The 20,035-nt window shown below is 49.5% G+C and overlaps 1 protein-coding gene across 7 annotated transcripts in view; it reads right to left on the bottom strand.

Moving 5' to 3' along the window:
* The window catches only part of ZNF674 (zinc finger protein 674), a 36,770-nt gene extending 19,060 nt beyond the window's left edge, over window positions 1-17,710 (bottom strand). Inside the window, exons 1-6 of one of the 7 annotated variants that reach the window (XM_047714995.1) lie at window positions 17,441-17,572; window positions 16,618-16,721; window positions 15,721-15,932; window positions 14,534-14,578; window positions 10,628-10,754; window positions 10,231-10,326 (exon numbers count right to left, since the gene is read on the bottom strand). In XM_047714995.1, the coding sequence (XP_047570951.1) occupies window positions 10,231-10,326; window positions 10,628-10,754; window positions 14,534-14,548 (238 nt within the window). In that variant the 5' untranslated portion in view covers window positions 14,549-14,578; window positions 15,721-15,932; window positions 16,618-16,721; window positions 17,441-17,572. Of the gene's footprint in view, window positions 1-10,230; window positions 10,327-10,627; window positions 10,755-14,533; window positions 14,579-15,720; window positions 15,933-16,617 lie in introns of those variants that run through there. The other 6 variants (XM_047714997.1, XM_047714996.1, XM_047714993.1 and 3 more) reach the window with 6 other exon arrangements.
* Window positions 17,711-20,035: the final 2,325 nt, after the last annotated feature.

Genomic DNA, 20,035 nt, shown 5'->3' on the forward strand with positions numbered 1-20,035 from the left:
ATGAACATCTTTATGCTAAGAAATTTGACAACTTGGGTGAAACAGACAAACCCCTTGAAAGACACAAATGACCAAAGCTCACTCAGGAAGAAATAGTATGAATAAACCAATATCCATTAAATAAATTGAAACTATAGTTTAAAGCCTTTCCACAGAGAAAACTCCACGCCCAGATGACTTCACTGGGGAATTCTATTGAGCATTTAAGGAAGAAATAATACCAACTTCTATTCAAATTCTTCCGAAGAACTGAAGAGGGAAGAAATCCTTCCCAGCTCATTCTATGACTTCATCTTTTTTAAAAAGATTTTACTTATTTATTTGAGAGACAGAGAGCAAGCAAGCATGAGAGGGGTAAGGTCAGAGGGAGAAGCAAAATCTTCCCCCGATGTGGGACTCGATTCTGGGACTCCAGGATCAAGACCTGAGCTGAAGGTGATTGCTCAACCAACTGAGCCACCCAGGCACCCATGACTTCATTATCTTGATTGTGCTAATGGATTCATGTGTGCACACGTCAAAACTGACCAGGATGTACAACATAAAGATGTGCAATTTCTTGTATGTCAGTTATACCACAGTAAAGGGGTGAAAACAGCTAAAGCAGTACTCAGAGACAGTCAAAGGTTTCCCAATGCTTATATTAGAAAAGGAAGCTGTCAAAGCAATGACCTAAGCTTCTACCATATGAAACCAGGAAAGGAAAAAAATTCAATTCAAACTAGCAGAAGGACAAAAATAACAAAGATAAAAGCAAGAAGGAATAAAACCAAGGTTTCCATTACTGGCCACAATGGAGGAGATCTACCACAGCCTGCCTCTCCTATTGATTCTTGCAATGAATAACTCTGGATAAAATATATAAAGCAACTTCTTGAGGATTCTGAAAAAATAAACAACGCCGGCACTCTGAGGGGGAGTTGAAAGGTAGAGAAGCAGCTCATACAGTGGGTTTCCTTTTTGTCCCCCCTCATATTTTTGCAAGATTCTGTCCCCATGGCATATGAGCTCATCCAAGGGTTATATGTGCAGGGGTAAGGAAAGCCTTACACCAAAGCTTTAAGAACTGAACTAAACTAAGATTTAAACAGCTCCAGGGGGGTGCTTGGGTGGCTCAGTGGGTTGAGCCTCTGCCTTTGATTCAGGTCATGCTCTCAGAGTCCTGGGATCAAGTCCAGCATCGGGTTTTCTGCTCGGCAGGGAGCCTGCTTCCTCCCTCTCTCTGCCTGCCTCTCTGCTTACTTGTGATCTCTGTCTGTCAAATAAATAAATAAAATCTTAAAAAATAAACAAATAAACAGCTCCAGGGACGCCTGGGTGGCTCAGTCGGTTAAGCATCTGCCTTCGGCTCAGGTCATGATCCCAGGGTGTTGGGATCAAGTCCCACATTGGACTCCTTGCTTGGCGGGGAGCCTGCTTCTCCCTCTGCCTGCCGCCCCCCCTGCTCATGCTCTCTCTCTGATAAATAAATGAGTAAAGTCTCTAAAAATAATAATAATAATATTATTATTATAATAAAACCCACAGCTCAAGTCTGAGAGTAACACCAGAGTAACAAATGCATGAGACAGACCCAATGCAGGACAGCAAAGTCTTTGATAATTGCCCAAAGACTTAAATCACCACTCAAGTCTCAAACTAACCCTTGAATGGTGCATATACAGGAAAGATCCAAACAAGCATGGCAAAGTCTTTGAAAACTGAACTGAATGGAATTAACACCCACAGAAGGTGAGACAAAATTGGTGGTCTGAATCTAACCAGGTGTATTATGTAGTAAACAAAGGTTAAAAACAACAAAACCATCTCCATTATTCAAGATAGAATCCAAAATTATTCAATGTAACAACCAACCGGCAAAGTCTAACCAATTCTTAAGGGAAAACACAATCCACTGATGCCAATCCTGAGATCACTCAGGTGCTAGAATTATCAAAGACATTTAAGCAACAATTACAACTAAGCTCTATGAGATAAAGGTAAATACACTTAAAACAAATGGATAAATAGAAATTCTCAAGATTACAGAAACTGTAAAGAAGAAATTGAAAATTTAGAACTAAAAGACACAATTATCTGAAATTAGAAAACCAACTCATGGGATGGACTTAGGAGAATGACAATGACAGAGGCAAGAGTCAATGAACTTGGAGTTAAGCTGACAAAGATGATCCAACCTGCCAACCAGCAGAACAATGAGGAAAAAGACTGGGGAAAACAAAAGAAAGGAAAAATAGTATCAGATACCTAAAGGACAATATCAAAAGGTCCAATATTCATGTCATTAGAGTTCTCAAACGAAAAGAGACTAGTGTAGAAAAAAAAAAGATTGGAAGAAGTAATGGCCAAAAAATTTACAAATTTGGGGGCACCTCGGTGGCTCAGTTGGTTAGGCATCTGCCTTCAGCTCAGGTCATGATCCTAGGGTCCTGGGATCAAGCCCCACATCAAGCTCCCTGCTCAGCAGGAAGTCTGCTTGTCCCTCTCCCTCTCCAGCCCCCCATCCCCACTTGTGCTCTCTTTTTCGCTTTCTCACTCTCTCTCAAATAAATAAAATCTTTTAAAAAAATACTTAAAAATTTAAAAAAAATGTTAAAGTCTCCAAATTTGGAGAAAGACATAAATTTAGATTCAAGAAGCTCAGCACAGGGGCACGTGGGTGGCTCAGTCAGTTGGGTGTCTGACTCTTGGTTTTGGCTCAGGTGATGATCTCTGGGTCATGGGATCCAGCTCCACACTGGGCCCTCTACTCAGCCAGAGTCTGCTTGTCCCTCTCCCTCTGCTCCCCCTGCTCTCTCTCTCTAATGAATAAATAAAATCTTACAAAAAAAAAAAAAAAAAAAAAGAAGCTCAGCACCCCAGAAAAAAATATAATCAAATTGCTGGAAAGGAAAGTTGAAAAAAAAAAAGCCAAAACAAAACCTTGAACTGCATATGAGGAAACAACGATCCAAATGACAGTTAAGTTATCATCAGAAACAATGGAGGCCAGAAGATAATGGAACATCTTTTTTTGTTGTTTTCAGAACTTTTTTAAGAGAAGGAGGGTGGGAAAGGGCAGAGGGAGAGGGAGAATCTGAAGCAGGCTCCATGCCCAGCATGGAGTGCCATGTGGGGCTTGATCTCACAACCCCAAGATCATGACCTCAGCCGAAATCAAAAGTCAGACGCTTAACTGAGCCATTGAGGCACACTGATAAAGGAACATCTTAAAAATACTATAGGTGAAGAAATGTCAATAGAATTCTATATCCAGCAAAAATATCCTTCAAGAATGAAGATAAAATTTAAAAATTCACACAAGGAAAGTGAAGAGATATTGTCACCAGTAGATCTGTTGTAAGAGGAATGATGGATCTTCAGAGTGAAGGGAAATAATATCAGAGGGAAGCACAGAACTTCGGGAATAAATAAAGAGCAGCAAAAAGCATAAAATATCTGCATAAGCATAACAGATTATTTTTCTCCTTTTGAAGTCTTTAAGATACATACAGTAGTTGGAAGCAAAAATTATAACATTGTCTGGGGGGCTTAAAATGTATGTAGATATAATGCATTTGAAAACTATAACAAAGAGGAGATAAGGTAAAGGGACCTATACTAAAACTTCCACATATTTTTGAAATGTTAAAACATAAGCCTGAGTAGCCAGGAGGAACTGCACTGTGTGTGGTCCCGAAGACTCCATTAACTCTAACCCTGGAGCAAGGACCATCTCCAAGCCTGGTGGGGGCTGCCTTCCTGCCCCCTCTAGACCCTCCTCCCCCAGGCTGCTTCCCAGGAGGAGGAGGCATGGCCCAGGCTCCTCTGAGGTGCTGGCTGCTGCTAAGTCTGCCAGAATCTGTTGCCATGGCAACCTGCTAGGTTACCAAGGCTCCCCAGTGGGACATCCTTGGAGCAGCTGGTGACATTTGAATACAGACAGTGTGTTAGATACCAGTACTGTATCAATGTGAAAGTTCCCAGTTGTGGGAATCCTGGTTTTTAGAAAATATACAGTGATGTGTTATGGGTGAAGGGACATTGGACCTCCAGTCTTCAATGGTTCAGAAAAGTGTATTTAAATATATGCCTATAGATAACAGACAGACATGGACACAGGACACAGCAAAGCAAACAGGGCAAAATGCAACCCGCTGGTGAATCTGGGCAGAATCAACAGAAGTCTTTGGTATTGATTTTGAACTTTTCTGTAAATTTTAAACTATATCAAAACTGAAAGTTATGAAAACAACAAAGCAAACTAAAAGACATGTCTAAGTAGGCAATAAAAGGTTAACTATGTATCTTAATCCCTAGAGCAACTATTGAACTAAAACAATGAGATATTGACAAAAAGTAAATATATTAAAAAGAGAATAAGTTACAAGTGTACTTCCCATACAAAACTACAATATCACTGAGATAGATTTTAAAAGACCTAAATAAATAGATACATCATGTTCATAAATTGGAAGACTCAAGGGGCTCCTGGGTAGCTCAGTGGGTTAAAGCCTCTGCCTTCGGCTCGGGTCATGATCCCGGGGTCCTGGGATCGAGCCCCACATGGGCTCTCTGCTGAGCAGAGAGCCTGCTTCCCCCTCTCTCTCTGCCTGCCTCTCTGCCTACTTGTGATCTCTGTCTGTCAAATAAATAAATAAAATCTTTAAAAAAAAATTGGAAGACTCAATATTGTTAGCATTTCAATGATCCAGATTCAGTGCAATCCCAAACAAAATCCCCGGAGGTTATTATGCAGGAACTGACAAGCTAATTCTAGAATTTAAATGAAACTCTCAAGGATCTAAAATAGCCAAAATGTTATGAAAAGGAAGAACAAAGCTGGAGGAGTCACACCACTTGATCTGAACACTTAATGTAAGGCTACAGTAATTAAGAAGTGTAAAAAAAAAAAGAAGTGTGGTATAGGCACACAGACCAACACATATGTGTTCAACTGTTTTCAACAAGTGGACCAAGGTAAACCAATAGAGGAAATACAGTATTTTCAAAAATGCTGCTGGAGTAATTGAATACGTTTAGGCAAAAAGAAAGAACACTGATCTTTACCTCACACCAGGTAAAACATACTTCCCTCATTATGTCCACTGGCCTAAATATAAGAGCTAAAATTGTAAATCTTCTGAATTAAATCACATGAGAAACTCTGTTACCATGGATTAGAATGAGAATTGTTTAATAGGGCACAAAAGGCATGGATCACAAAAGCAAAGCTTGACAAACTGGGCATTATCAAAATAAAGCATGTCTTTTTTTGAAAGATCATATTAAGATAAAAACAAGCCACAACCTGGGAGTAAATGCACAGAAAACACACAGGTGCTACAGGACCTGCATGCAGAATATATAAAGAACTCGGAACCATTTGATAGTAACAAAAATGGCAAAACGTTACCACAGACAGTTCGCCCAAGACATAGAGATGGCAAATAAGCACTTGAAAAGATGATGAACATTAGTTAGAAAGACTAACAGTACTCATAACACCAAGTGCTAGCAACGATGCAAAACACCTAGAACTCTCGCACCGTTGATGGTCGACACGAATGGTACAGCCACGCTGGGAAACGGTGTGGTGAGGTCCTGTGAAGTGAAACATATGTTCACCATATGACCGAGTAATCCCAGTCTGGGTATTTACCCAACAAGATAAATACATGTCCATACAAACATCTGGACATGAAATTTCATAACAGTTTCTTTCATAATAACAAAAAATTCAAAAAATTCAAATATGCATGAACTGCTTAGTGAATAAACAAATACAACATAGGTAAATACAACATAATTTACCTTCGAAAAGGAACAAAATGCTAATATATCTCGAACACGGATGAACCTAAAAAAGCATCAAGCGAAAGAAGAAAGACACATGAAGTTTTTTACTATAAAATGCATTTATACGGTAGTGTAGAAAGAATAAAACTAGAAGAATAGAAACGAGAAGAATCCAAACCCAAATCCCAGATATGGGAGTGAGAAAGAATTTTTAATTACAAAGGGGCACAAGGTGATGCTTTAGGGGAATGAAGAGGTCCAATATGTTGATGGTGTTGGTGGTTACATGATTAAATCTTTGTCAAATCTACAGAACTATACACCTAACAAAGGTGAAGTTCAGGATATATAAATCACACCTCAATAAACCTCACTAAAAAAAGGAACAGTCATTATCTGCATAAATATATAATGAAAATATGTGAAAAATATGTATATTATATTAAAACATTGTTGCATGTAACCAAATACCATATGCTGCTATTTATGAATTTCCTTTTATTAAAGTATCTATTAAGCATTAAGACTAAACAACATTAAAAAGTTCTGACCTCTAGTTAATGATTTGCCTGTGGAAGTATTTAGGGGTGAAGCGTACCGATCCCTGAAACGTACTACGAAAGTCGTCACAAAAAGAAAGTACTGATGAAAGCACAGAGGAATTAGTACTTAGAAGACAAAGCAAATACAGCAAAATGGTCACTGTAGAATCTAGGGGAAATTCTGTGGGTGTTCAAGCTATAATTCTTTCACTTGTCCGCTGTGAAAATTTTTGTAATAGAGTGTTGGGGGGAAAGGCTAGATAAAGAATAGCAAAGTAAGGGGCCCGTGGGAGACTCAGTCATTAAGTGTCTGCCTTTGGCTCAGGTCATGATCCCAGAGTCCTGGGATCAAGCCCCGCATCCGGCTCCCTGCTCGGCGGGAAGCCTGCTTCTCCCTCTCCCACTCCCTTGCTTGTATTCCCTCTCTCACTATGTCTTTCTCTGTCAAGTAAATAAATAAGTAAAATCTTAAAAAAAAAAAAGAATAGCAAAGTAAACCCAAAATATGCAGAAAAAAAGAAATAAAGGTAAAAGGAGAAGTGAGCAAAACAGAAAACAGAAGACAGGGAAAATTCAGAAAGGCAAAGACTTTTCTGTGAAAAGCTCAACAACATTTTGATGGACTTCAGACTTTGCAGTACATGTGAAGTACTGTGAATCTCACTACATGGGATTAGACAAATTGGATTACTACAGTGAGGCCACTCCTGGGGCTAACTATTCCTAGATTTCTCTTATTTTAGAAGAACCAGAGAATTTTTTAAAAGATCTATTGAGAGAAAGAGAGAGGGAGAGACAGAGAGATGGAGAGGGAGAAGAGGGTAGGGCAGAGGGAGATGAGCAGACTCCCCGCTGAGCGGAGAGCCCACTGCAGGGCTCGAGCCCTGGACACCCAGATCACCACCTGGGCCAAAATCAAGAGTCACACACCCAACCAGCTGAGCCACTCAGAAGTCCCATCAGAACAACCAGAGAATTCCTGGGACCTGCCAGAAATTTCTTCCAGGGCCCAGGGGAATAGGCAGTCTGAGATAGCTTAAAGTCTGGAGGAATGAGAGAAGAGAAAAAGCTTTCCAGTAGTGAGTCCACCTGCTCCCATCGTCTCATCCCACCTGACCCCATGCTCCTGGGTGAGGCCTGTCTGTGTCTCCTGAGCCTTTGAACCCTTCCCAGGGGATATTTAAACCAGTGGATCCTACATGGCCATGGGCGTCAGATTATCTGCAGTGTGACTCACAGTGCACAGAAACAGAACCACCCCGGGCTTTCTGGAACAATTACCACAGGATGGGGCCTAACCGTGAGGATCCTGGGAGGTCCACAGGTCACTACATGAATGCCTTGGGTTAACAAAGATGGTGGTAAGATCTATTTTATCATCAACAAAAATAGAAACAGTGGTAACATCTCCGGAAAGCTCCTGGGGGCCAGGCACCCTTTTTTGGTGCTTTACTTCATCCCCTCATTAAATTCTGGCAATCCCGTAAGTTCTAGCATAAGCCCCATTCTACAAACAGGCAAAGGGGCTCTGAGGCGAGTGTGCAGAGGGAGAGCTAGCGAATGAATGCAATCTGGGCTGTGGCTCCAAAGCCAGAGCTAGTGACTGCCAGCTGTGGATGAATGCTGAACCTCCTCGCTCGGCCCTCCTCCAGAAGGGAAGATTATCTATCGAATGTCCCACCAGAGCCGCGTAGGTAAGAAGATGCAGGCGTTCTCTCTAGGGTTTTGTGTTCTAGGCAGAGAATAAGCCACAGACACTTAGGTAGGTTTAAAAACAGTTACCAGGGGCACCTGGGTGGCTTGGTCACTAAGTGTCTGCCTTCAGCTCACGTCATGATCCTGGGGTCCTGGGATGGAGCCCCGTGTCGGGTTCTCTGCCGAGCAGGAAGCCTGCTTCTCCCTCTCCCACTCCCCCTGCTTGTGTTTCCTCTCTCGCTGTGTCTCTCTCTGTCAAATAAATGGCTCAGTCGTTGGGCATCTGCCTTCGGTTCAGGTCATGACCCTGGCGACCTACGATTGGGCCCTGCGTCAGGTCCGATAAGAAGCCTGCTTCTCTGTCTCCCACGTCACCTGCTTGTGTGCCCTCTCTCGCTGTCTCTCTCTGTCAAATAAATAAATAAAATCTTTTTAAAAAGATTTTATTTATTCATTCATTTGTCAGAGAGTGAGAGCGAGAGAGCACACAAGCAGGCAGAGGGGCAGGCAGAGGCAGAGAGAAAAGCAGGCTCCCTGCCGAGCAAGGATCCCGATGCAGGACTCAATCCCAGGACCCTGGGATCATGACCTGAGCCGAAGGCAGCAGCTTAACCGACTGAGCCACCCAGGCGTCCCAAATAAAATCTTTTAAAAATAATAAAAAACAATCAAAAAATTTAAAGTTACCAAATGGAATGCAGAAATAGAAGCTTAGCTCTGTTACTTCCACATTAATGTAACCAACAGAGAAACTACAAATAACTTAACAAGCATTGTGAAGAGCTGAGGAGAAGGCCAAGGTGTACTTGAGATAAATCCTGACTTTTCATAGAGGGAGATAAACTAGCAATCTCCAGAAATGTAGGTGTGAAGGAATTCCCGGGACCCAGGAGGTGGCCATCCGCAGAATGACAAAGAGAAACCCCGAGGAGAGGCAGAACTTGGAGGTGGGGGTAGGAATGTGCTGATAGGACACCAAACGCGGGGACAGCTCCTTCCGACATGTGCAGTTACTGGACTCAAGGACTGTGCCTCTGACTTGGCACTTCCTCCTTCCAGGCCACCACTGAACCGAGAAGGAGACTCAGCCACTTCGATTCCTGAAAACCCTGGAGGTAGGAAAAGGCAGGCCATGAGCAGAGCAGCAATGCTGACAAATCTGAACAAGGCAGCGGATATGGGGTTGATGGAGCATGAAGAGGACACTGTTCCCCCAAACAATCATGGGAGAGGCCGGTGCAGGCAAGCCCAGGTAAGCCCCGAGAGAAATAGGGTACATGGTCCAGCGAAGGCGGGCTCTAGGGAAGCCCTCCAGGGTGGGCGCCCGGAGTGGCCGCCGTAACGATGCCAGAAGACGAGGAGGACAGGCGTGTGAGGGTGTGTGGATCCCCACAAGGGGCCCTGAGCCAAACCAACCAAACCCACGAATGAGGAACGAGTCGCAGTGCCCAGGACGGAGGTGGCGCTTGCTGGAGCAGGCCGCCTGGGAGGAATGTCCTCTCTGGATCCCTTGTGTTCTGAGTAAGGACAGAGATGACAAGGAAGACAGAACAGGTGAGTGGGAGGGAGGCGGTGTGGTAAGAGCAGGAAGCTGACGACAGGTGGAGTGGAGCTACAGTTACAAGAGACGGAGGGACTGAGAAGCGGGGACTCGATCCCATGAAGGCTGATGCTGTGGAGCACGACAGGAGCACAGAGAGAGCATGGGGGCTGCCCGGCCCCGCCAAGCTAGAGGCCACCAGCAAAGCTTTTGTTCCCCACCAGCTCCAGCAAGCCAGGCAAGATGACTTCCCGAGGCTGAAGAGGAACCCAAGCGTCAGCTGTAAAGGGCCCACAGGATGGCATGTAAAGAGGACGTGTGACACTGACACCACATCTCTTCTGAGGAAAAGGCAAATGCCCAAGGAAGGGAAACACCCTCAAGGTTTCCAGAAAGAAGAGGGAGCAGGAAAGTAACACTGGGGTTTGGAAATGGGATCTGAACAGCAGCGGTGGCCGCGCAGTTGGAACCCCAAGAAGGACAAGGGGGCTGCAGAAGGCGCTGGGTGGGGGCATCATGTGGATACCATGGTGGCTGGTTTCTGTGAACCCAAGTCACGTCCCCGAGCCTAGGGGCTTTGAGAAACACTCCCAGGCCTGCCCCTGACACCCAGGTCTTGCTGACTTGACCTTCTAGGTCCCCGGCCCTGGCCCAACGGGCCCCGTCCGTGCTCACCTGGATGGTTCCAGGCCGGCGGCTCTCCCTCTGCCCCCATGGCCTCTTCTACTTGTCCCGGTCTCAAGACCTCATCTGGTTTGGCAATAAGGTATCCTGAAGAAGGAAAAGGACACAGGACGTCATTAGTAATGCCGGAGGTGTTCCAGAACCGAGACCCAGCCTTGCCAACCGAGACGGTCTGGCCTTGGTGCGGCCCCATGAGGACAGCTCTGTGCCCCTCAGTGCAGAACATTCGCCAAGAGGACGAGAGCAAGACACCCCGGGTGGGACTGTAACTTCCTAGTGGCGAACCCGAGGCCCGGGCTCATTCTGGGCTTCAGAGGCACCAGAGCGGGTAGCAGCTGAGGTGAGCCAAATGCGTGTGTCCCAGTCACCCTGCGCAGCCATCCCTCACCCACGGACACAAGGTGGCTATAGTTCTCCAGCGTGACATCTCTGTAGAGGTTCCTCTGAGCGGAGTCCAGTTGCTGCCACTCCTCCAGGGTAAAGTCCACGAATACATCCCTGAAGGTCAAGGATTCCTGCAACGGCACATTCTGTATGAGCCCAGAGTGCTGGGCTCGGGGAGTGGGACACTGTCCCATCCACAGTCTTCCACACATGGCAGAGATTCAATCCGGCACCCGCCCCAGGAGACCCCGGACAGTGGAGGACAGATTGGCTTACCGCAGAGCGGAAGGTCACTTGCCCAGGGTCACAAAGCAAGGAAAGAGGGATGAAAATGCATGTGTTCTGCATTCTACACCCATGTTTCTCAACACGACACTGCACTGCCTTTCTCGACACAACTGTTCCCTGCTATTCCCTGCCCAATTTGAGACCAGGTAGTGTATGGAATGCTTCTGTCACCTACATTATTTTAAACTTTATAAAGAAACAGAAGAGGTGGTAAAGATATCTTCCTCCAGAAATGCAATCTCAGCTCACTGACTGAACACTGACCAAGCTGCTAAGTCCAGAGAATATCAAGAATGATAAAAACAGACACCTTTTCTGAACTGAAGGCACATCCGTCTGGTAGAGAAACACCATGTTTAGAAACGCACACAGGAAAGGGACAGAGGACAGGAGGGCCGGCTGCCTGTCCTTCAAGGGCAACGGGAGGGGCAGTATAGGGAAAAGAGAATAGAAAGAAGTCAGTTTTGCTCGGGGCGGGCAGAGAAGGCCTCGCAGAGGACAGAGAGCTAGGACAACAGTTATAAACACAGCTCCTCAGTCAGGACTGTGAGGTGACAGAAAATATATCCTAGTCTTGGCTCTAGGTCCCCATTGCAGAGCCCCCAAAACCCTTACAAGTCCCCACGTGAGAAGAATACAAGGAGCATCTCATGTGCTTATGAGACTAGAGGTGCACGGCGGGGGCTGGGGACCAGAAAGGCCAAGCCGTGATGAGAAGCTCTGGATTTTCAGCCCCACTACCTCCTCCAGAGATGGAAGAGCAGCTGGAAATGGAGTTGACAACCGATCATCGGTGCGTTATGAAGCCGCCATAAAATCCCCACAGCATGGGTTTCGGGGAGCCTCCAGGTGCGGGAACGCATCCACATCTGGGAGGACGATGCTTGCCGAGTCCACACGGACAGAAGCTCTTGTGCTCAGGGTCCTCCCAGGCCCTACCCCATGTGTATGTTCATCCGGCTGTTCATGTGTATCCTTCCTCATATCCTTTAATAAACCGGAAATGTAAGTCAGCATGTCCCCAAGTCCTACAAGACGCTCTAGCAAACAGTCGAATCCAAGGAGGGGGCCACGGGACCTCTGACCTATGGCCAGTGGGTCAAAAGCCTGCAACTGGGGGCTGGCATCTGCCGGGAGGTGTGGGGGGCAGCAGTCTGGTAAGGATGGAACCCTTAACCTGTGGGATCCAATGCTATCTCCGAGGACACAGTATTCCAACTGAGTTATGTGTAGGACACCCAGCAGGTGCGGCAGTGTCTGGTGTGAGGGAACCTTCCACATATCAGTGACCAGAAGTGTCAGAGATGAAGTGTTCTCCGTGAGACCAGAGGAGACACGCTGGAGAAGGACACAGTAGAGAAGGGCTGGGCTGTTTCCATATAGAAGAAGGCCACAGAGTCACCCGACCGCTAATTGTGGCTAATCAGCCTGAGAGGTAACCAGAAGCAGGAGGGTGGGAGTCTGCATGGGCAGCAGATGGAGGTGAAAATGGAAAGTTCTGTGTTTGGTCTTGGCAGCACCAAACAAATGCTCACTTTTCGGATGGCCCATTGTCCTATCAGAGAGAGAGCAAGACCTCTCCGCTGACACCCTGACACCCTGCCTGTTCCCCCTGCACTGACTGGTCTTCAGTCCGGGTGGCCCGGGTGGCATCCACGGAGCCCCAATAGGCCACATGGGGCAGCCGGTTTCCCAGAGCTGCCGATGGAGACGAGCCAGGACACACTTTGTGTGGCAGGACAGTGACAGGCAGGTGTCGCCAGCAGGAGGAGTGCTCAGAGCAGCCCACCCCTCCTGTCACCCTCCCAGAGGACAGCGCAGGTGTCAGGGACCATGACCACACTGGTGAGCAGAGGGGAACCATGGGCTCAGAGGCCCTCAGCTGTCAAAATTCATGATGCACAGAGCCTCTGACCTAGAAGCCTCACCCCCGGAAAGCTATTCTGCAGAGGAGACCCGCTCACAAGGAACCAACAGAACCATACACGGCTAAGTACCACTGCATCCTCAATGTACGCCCCTGGCAGAAAGCAAATATATAATATGGTAGTTCCAGCCAGTGGAATGTCACAGAGCCGTTTGTGCCAATGGCATACCACCCGGGGGTGATATAGCCCTTCAGGGTACAGTTGGAAAGGTCTGTAGAAACTCTTCGTTGTCACCACAAGGGGCAAGGGGCGGGGACACTGGCATCAGGGGAGTCCCTGGCAGGGTCAGTTACATATCCTCCAACGCACACAACCGCCCTCCACAACACAGCACTGCCTGGCCCCAAATATCAAGCGTGCCCAGGTGGGAAAATGGGTTGTTCAGACACACAGTGAAATCCAATGATTGTGGAAAAGTCCACAATGTGTTGTACTATACGAAGAAGGAAGAGATCCAAAGTAAACGGCACTCTTACGTGGAAAGAGATGTACACACATGATCTCTCCAAGATCGTATGAAAACAAGGAAGGAGACGGGGCATGGGGTGACGGGGAGAATTCATTTTCACCTTTTGTTAAGCAAGCTTTTAATGTTTTACCATATACACCAATCATTTTTCACAGTGCTCAATTCAACGTATTAACCCTGTGTTCAGAGTATGTGTTTAGGATCTTGACATCCAGGGTCTCAAGTCAATCAGGTGTATCATTTATTTTCTGTAGCATCTTTATCAAATCCAAGGTTAAAGGGCTCTATAAAACCAACTAGTTTCCTTTTCAACTTTCAACAGCCCGGAAAAGCTGAACGCAGAAATGATCTGGTCTTTAACATTTTGCGACAGTCATAATTAGTCTAGGATCTGGGACAGCCAATTCAAGTATGAATACCTATGACCCCCAAATCCAACTTCCCAATGTAGCCTCCATAAACACCTGCACTACTGAACACACACATAATGAGTCATCCAGGAGCCACCATGTAGAACAGAAAAAGAAAATTCAAAAGCTGAGTATGTACAAACAGAGCAACAGGTGAATGACACGCCCAGAGCACTGCACTAAATGGAAATCTTTCTGCGCTGGGGAGGACCACCACCCAGAAGAGAACCAGGCAGGAAAAGGAAGATGGCAGTGGGACTCGGACGGCACTTGTGCAAACACTCATCCAACAAAGTCTACAGACCCATTTTCAGTTCACGAAACTGACAGAAACACAGCCACCCCACCCCATCCGCATACTGTACCAGCGGGCACTCTGAGGAGAAACATGGCACTGGGCACAGAAGAAATGGAGACGCTGGGACTCTTCCTAGTGCACAGAATGGCAAGCACGGATTTACTTTCATTATTTGAATAGAATAAAAAAGTAAACAGTGAGGTGGAAGCGAAGACACAGAAAAAGTGGGTCTCTGGGCTTCAGTGAGCTTCCCTGAGAAGCAAAAGAACAAAGAGGAGGTGCATTTCCCAGAGGAAGAAGCAGACGAGACCCATCACTTTCCTTCCGTCTTTTCTCATTTTAGATTGTTGTTTTTTGTGGTGAGAGGAAGGACTGGAGAAACTGGAGCTGGATTACAGCTGGAATGGAAAACAGCCGCAGCAGAGAGGAGGGACAGGTCTGTCGAGCTTACAATCCAGATGTCCCAAAGCTGCCTCAAGTTCCCTGAAAACTAGAGGGAGGGGGATAAGGAACTTACCTGGGCTGTGGCCATCCTGTTCTGCCCTGGACAAAGGGTGGAGATCTAGGAAGACAGAATGAGGGGGGTCGAGATCAGTGCGTTCAGCCATGAGACCATCCCCACCAGCCTGAGGGCAATCACCCGTGCACCTGGGGAGAATAATGTGCAGTGAGCCTGGAAGCTCCAGCCCGGTCCCTGGGACGTGGATAAGCTCGTGTGGGCTTTGCACAGGACCTGTGTCTATGGGCTTCCAAAGTGCCCAATGTGAATCTAGTTTCTCTTCCTAACATATATAAAAGCAGATTACAAAAACACAAGTGTAGCACAAGCTCATTTGTTCCCCAATTATGTACACACTGAGTCACGGCAGTGTCCCAGAGTGGTTACTAAAATATTGACACTAGTTTTCTCTGGCGATTTCAGTTCTCTTTTGTTTACTTGCATTTTTGAATGTGGATATTATCACTCATGAAACGGATTACACTGAGCCCCAGAGGTGACAGAGCCTGGGCAGAGTCTGGAGGACAGGGACCCCTGCCTGTGGTTTGCAGGAGGGAGACAAACCAGGGCTGGAGAAGGGGCAGGGAATGGCGGGGGGGCAGGAGGCAGAGAGGGAGGTGAAGAGCCCAGCACTGGTCATTCCCCGAGGAGCTGGAAGCCACTGACCTTGGCCGCCTGTGAACACTGCCCTTCACTGCCCTCCTCCACCCTGTTCCCGGCTGGTGACGTCCTCCTTTCCTGCTCTTCCCTGCTGGGCAGTTTTCTTTCTTTCTCCCCCCCCCCTTTTTCCTTTTTTACAGATTTCACTTATCTATTTGGCATACAGAGAGTAAGAGAGAGAGAGAGAGAGAGAGAGTGCAGGCGAGCAAGCAGGAGACGTTGCTAGCAGAAGAAGGAAAAGCGGGGCACCTGGGTGGCTCAGTGGGTTAAGTCTCTGCCTTCGGCCCGGGTCATGATCCCAGGGTCCTGGGATCGAGCCCCGCATCGGGTTCTCTGCTTAGCGGGGAGCCGCTTCCCCCTCTCTCTGCCTCTCTGCCTACTTGTGGTCTCTGTCTGTCAAATAAATAAATAAAATCTTAAAAAAAAAAAAAGAAGAAGAAGAAGATGAAGGAAAAGCAGGCTCCCCACCCAGCAGAAAGCTCCAATGGGGCTCAATGCCAGAACCCTGGGATCATGACCTGAGCCAAAGGCAGACGCTTACCCACCTCAGCCACCCAGGCACACCTGCTTGGCAGTTTTCAAAACAAAGTCTCCACAAGGAGTTTCTGCACAGAGTAGCTGCTGTCATCCCAGCACCCCTGGAGCAGCCTCAGGACACCAGGGTTCAGCTGCAGGCAGCTTAACATCTCATGCTCTCAGACCCAGTCACAGCAGCACCAAAACGAGGCAGCAGAACCAGAAGACAGCGGACCTCTGACTACTTGAAAATTTTACCAAGGAGAAAAGAAAACGATAAAAAAGTGTTCTGCACTGTACTCAGACCAGGGGGAGTGTCAACATTTGTGTAGAGGTTGGTGTCAGAAACAGCGAATTGGAAAAAAGGAGGCTGTTATTGCTGAGCACACAGGCATGTCAGCAGAGGAGACAGTCCTGCGAGGCTGGCAGTGTCACTCATCACCCTGATCCTGCCCTTGCAGGACAGGGGCAGGGCCCCTGCCTCATGGCACCGTCCCTCCATCCACTTGAACATTTCATCTCTCTCCTCCGATGGGGTCCAACTGTCACACAGCGGGCATGCTCTCCCTCAGCTGGAGGAGGGACAGAGGCCACTGCAGGTCCAGCTCTTCTTGGACCTGCTCATCCTCTAAGCCTCCACCCCCTGCCCTAGGTCCCGGGTCTGTCCCGGAAGCCTCCACCCCCTGCACTGGGTTCTGGCTCTGTCTTGAGTCCCTGCCCTTCTGCCCTGAGCTCTGGGGTTGTGCTCTGAGGCTCCTCCCTCTGCCCTGGGCTCTGGGTCTGGGCTGAGGCCCCTCCTCTCAGGCCCCTCAGAAGAGCTCTCTTGTTGCTAAGGATGCAGGACCCAAGGATTCAGAGACAAACGCGTTTCAGCTGGGACCATCCCTGTGGCACCACATCTGTGCCTCTGACCCAGGGGGACTCACCTTCTGAGGCCTCAGACTGGCTCTTCTGTAGACTCGGAAGCCCAGGTGCAGGTGAGCTGGGACCCGCAGTCGGCGAGCGGTGGTCCCAGTGACGCACCCCGCTCCTGGAAAGAAGGACCACAGAGGAGATGCAATCGGCAACCCCTGGGATGGAGTGAAGCTGAGGAAAACTCCAGTGTTTTACTTTATGCGAGGAAGCCCAGGGCCTCATCTGAGTTTGAAGAGCGATGTTTAGTAGGACCCTATTAACACCAGACAAGGAGCTGAGCACTGCCTCTGCAATCAACTCACTGCCTGCTCTGTCGCTTTTATTCGTCCAGTGAAAATGGGGAGGGCCCGCTATGTGCCTGTACTACGCGCTGCAGATCCACCAGGGAACAAACTCGTCAGAGGTCCCCGACCTTGTGGAGCTCTATTCGAGCAGGGAAGGCAGACAGCAACCACAAACTTGGTCAATTTCGGAAACGTCAGTCAGAAAGGCCAAGCGCTAGGCAGGGGGGGGGAAACAGGCAGAAGGATCCCCCGGGGTTGCGTAGCTGTGTGGCTTGGGACAGGTGTCTGAGCCTTTCTGTTCTTGCTTCCTCGCACTAAAACGAAGATAATCGTAGCACCTGCTCACAGGCCGTCAGGAAGATGAGTGGGGACCGCAAAGGTGCCTCGCACTTACTAGACACTCAGCAAACTCACTGACTGTATCACTCGCCGCCGCCCGCATCCCGATGCCCGCACTCGGCGCGTCGCCCAGTGCCGCGAGCCCGCAGAGGCGCGAACCCACCGCCCCCCGCCCTCCCCTGCAGCCCGTGTCCGCTCCGCCTTCCCGTACTCGACTCCCACAACCCGACGGTCGCGGCGGATAACAACAACCGGCGCGACGGCGCGCCGCCCTCGGGTCAGCCGAGCACTTCCGCTCTTGTCGCCCCGCAGCCCGGGGTCGAAACGCGGCGCACGCGCACGGAGACGGGGCGAGGGGGCCGGGTCCGCAGTGTCGATGGGCAAGATGGGCCGTGTCGCGGACAGTGATTCTGTCGGGGTTCCTCTGCGGCGCGAAGCGGCGACCAGAGCGTGCGAACACTTTCCGCGACGAGTCGCACATTCAGGCGCGAGACGGGCGGCGACGGGGAGGGAATGGCGCCTCCGGGCGGCGAGGCGCCTGCGGAGGGGTTCAGGGGCTCCACTCCCGCTGCCTCGGAGGCCGAGGCGCTGTGTCCCGCGCCGTTCTGCTGCGCACCGGCCACCCCGCAAAGCCACGCTCTCCGCTTCCTTCAGCTCGTCGGAATAAGAAACGGTAGCGGCTCCCGCGGCCGTCCTCAGCGGCACAGGGGCGCGGCCATCTTGGGGGCGGGGCCGTTCCCTGGGAGCAGTGCGGGTCCCGGTCCGAGGGAGTCAGGCCCTGTCTGGGGAAGAGTCCGGGAGGAGAGCCTGGGCGCGGGGCTGGAGGGCAGCCACACCCACAGACGCGGACGCCTCTGCCCGATTTCCTGAAAGAAATCGTGCTGCTCCAGTTTCAGGGACCCCGGGCGTCCTGGGAGAGTGTGGTTTTGCTGACAGCACCGCCTAAAGAAGCAGAGAGTTTTGGTCTCTGACAGTGGCAGCCACTGGTGGCGTGGCCGCTAATAAGGCCTGTCAGTGCCGTTGAGGAAAGTTTGCTGTTTCCGTCAGGGTGTGGGGAAAAGAGGCCAAGTGTGTGGCGCCCTTGTAGCTGCCCGGGCCCCGAGCAGAACCCTGGGCCGTGCGTGGTCGGGTCTCAGGTCGGATGTGCCCGATTCCTTGTGAGCTCGAGCCACAGGTGCCACGCACTGCGAGGGAAGCCTGTGGCAAAAACCGTCACGCAGTCCCGCGTACACGTAGGTAAGCTTCCACGGGAACATACTGCCTTCTCCCGGTCTTTCCCTTTGCCTTCTAGGAGTGAACTAAGGTTCCCCGGTGGTTTGGGGGATTCCTAGCCGGGATCTACAGCGCAGAGTTCTGGGAAGTGACGGCCCAAGCCTTTAGGATCCCAGGGGCAGAGCCCGCTTTCCCTGAGGCGCGTGAGTGGGTACTGCTGCCCGCCGTGAGTGCATTCCGTGTGCGTTTGTAAGTGCCGGCCAGGCTTGGAGACGCCGCCTGTTTATTTCTAGAGAAGAGACCTGCTGTCCTTCTTTTGGGCCATCACGGTGGGGAGGCAGGAAAGGTTGAGCAGAGTTGGTATGCTAGTGTCCCGAGCACAGCTGAGAAACCCCCAGCTGCAGAAGTCCCTGGTGCTGGGCCCTGGTCAGACTCTCCCGGATCCTCGTAAGACACGGGCAGGTGCTCGCACAGAAAGACTAGACCGAGCGGTTGGCGTGGGGCCTGGGGAAGGACACGTGTTTGTTACTCAGGCAACGGTAGCATTTCTAGTGTGGCTTCGCCATTTCAGACCGGGAAGCATGCAAGGTGTTCTTCCGGTCCGGCCTCTGCCGGGGATATTCGGATAGATCAGTGCATAGGGGAGAAGGCTTGTCTCCAGCACTTTCTGGCCCCTTGGGTCACAGCTGAGGACCACCTGCCTAAAGGGGTGTTGTGACTGACGTAGGGCGCATCTTAGAGCCCCAAGCCCAGGATTTAGCCCTCGTCAGGCTCCTGGTTTGTGCTGGTGGTTTACGTGCATGTTGGTGCTGTTGCTGTACCTTCCCATAGCGTGGGCTTCCCCTTTGCTGCCTTCTTGCACAGTCGTGCCCGTGCCCGGTTCCATCCTTACCCAGGGTCACCACTCATACTCACCTGAAAACATTTTTTCCTGTGGGCCACTAGATTTCTAAGGAAGTGAAAATTAATTGTAAAGGGTAAACCCAGGAGGCCCGGATTGCTCGAGGCCCGTACATTCCACGGAAAATCCTGTTGCAGGAGCACTGGTCGTTATCTGGCTCCTGGGAGACCACCGCTAAGCCCCTGTCACATTCTGCCTAGTGAGACTGTAGTCTGAGCATCGCTGTTCCAGTGTGGCCCGAGAGCGTCTGCAGACAGTGTGACTCAGGGTGAAGGTCTGGGTTTGCCTGCGTGAGGCCCTGGGCCGTGCTGTATTAGTTTGGCCTCTGGAGGGCGGTAACCTGAGTCACAGGGATGCCGCTTGCCTGCACAATGTCCCAGGGAGGCCCCAGACCCTGAGGCTCGGGCCAAATTCCCTGGCTGGCCATGCGGTCACACACCATTCCTGGGAGAATGAATTGGTGACCATGGGACTCCTTTGGGGGGTGACAACTGCAGCATCATGCCTGGCTGCTAATGGGCCTCACCCCTACCCCTTTTCCCTTTGCTGCTTCTACTCCGCATGCTTTCCCTGCAGTAAGTTCTAACCACGCATCAAACAGCTCAGGAGGCCTCCCAGGCTTCTGAGAAGCAGAACAGCGTTTCTGAGTCCCGAGTTCTAGGGCATCGTGGGGCCTGAGGGGGGCCTTGGAGA

This window comes from Lutra lutra, chromosome X (genome assembly GCF_902655055.1).
Source record: "Lutra lutra chromosome X, mLutLut1.2, whole genome shotgun sequence".
In the NCBI taxonomy this organism is placed as follows: Eukaryota; Metazoa; Chordata; class Mammalia; order Carnivora; family Mustelidae; genus Lutra; species Lutra lutra.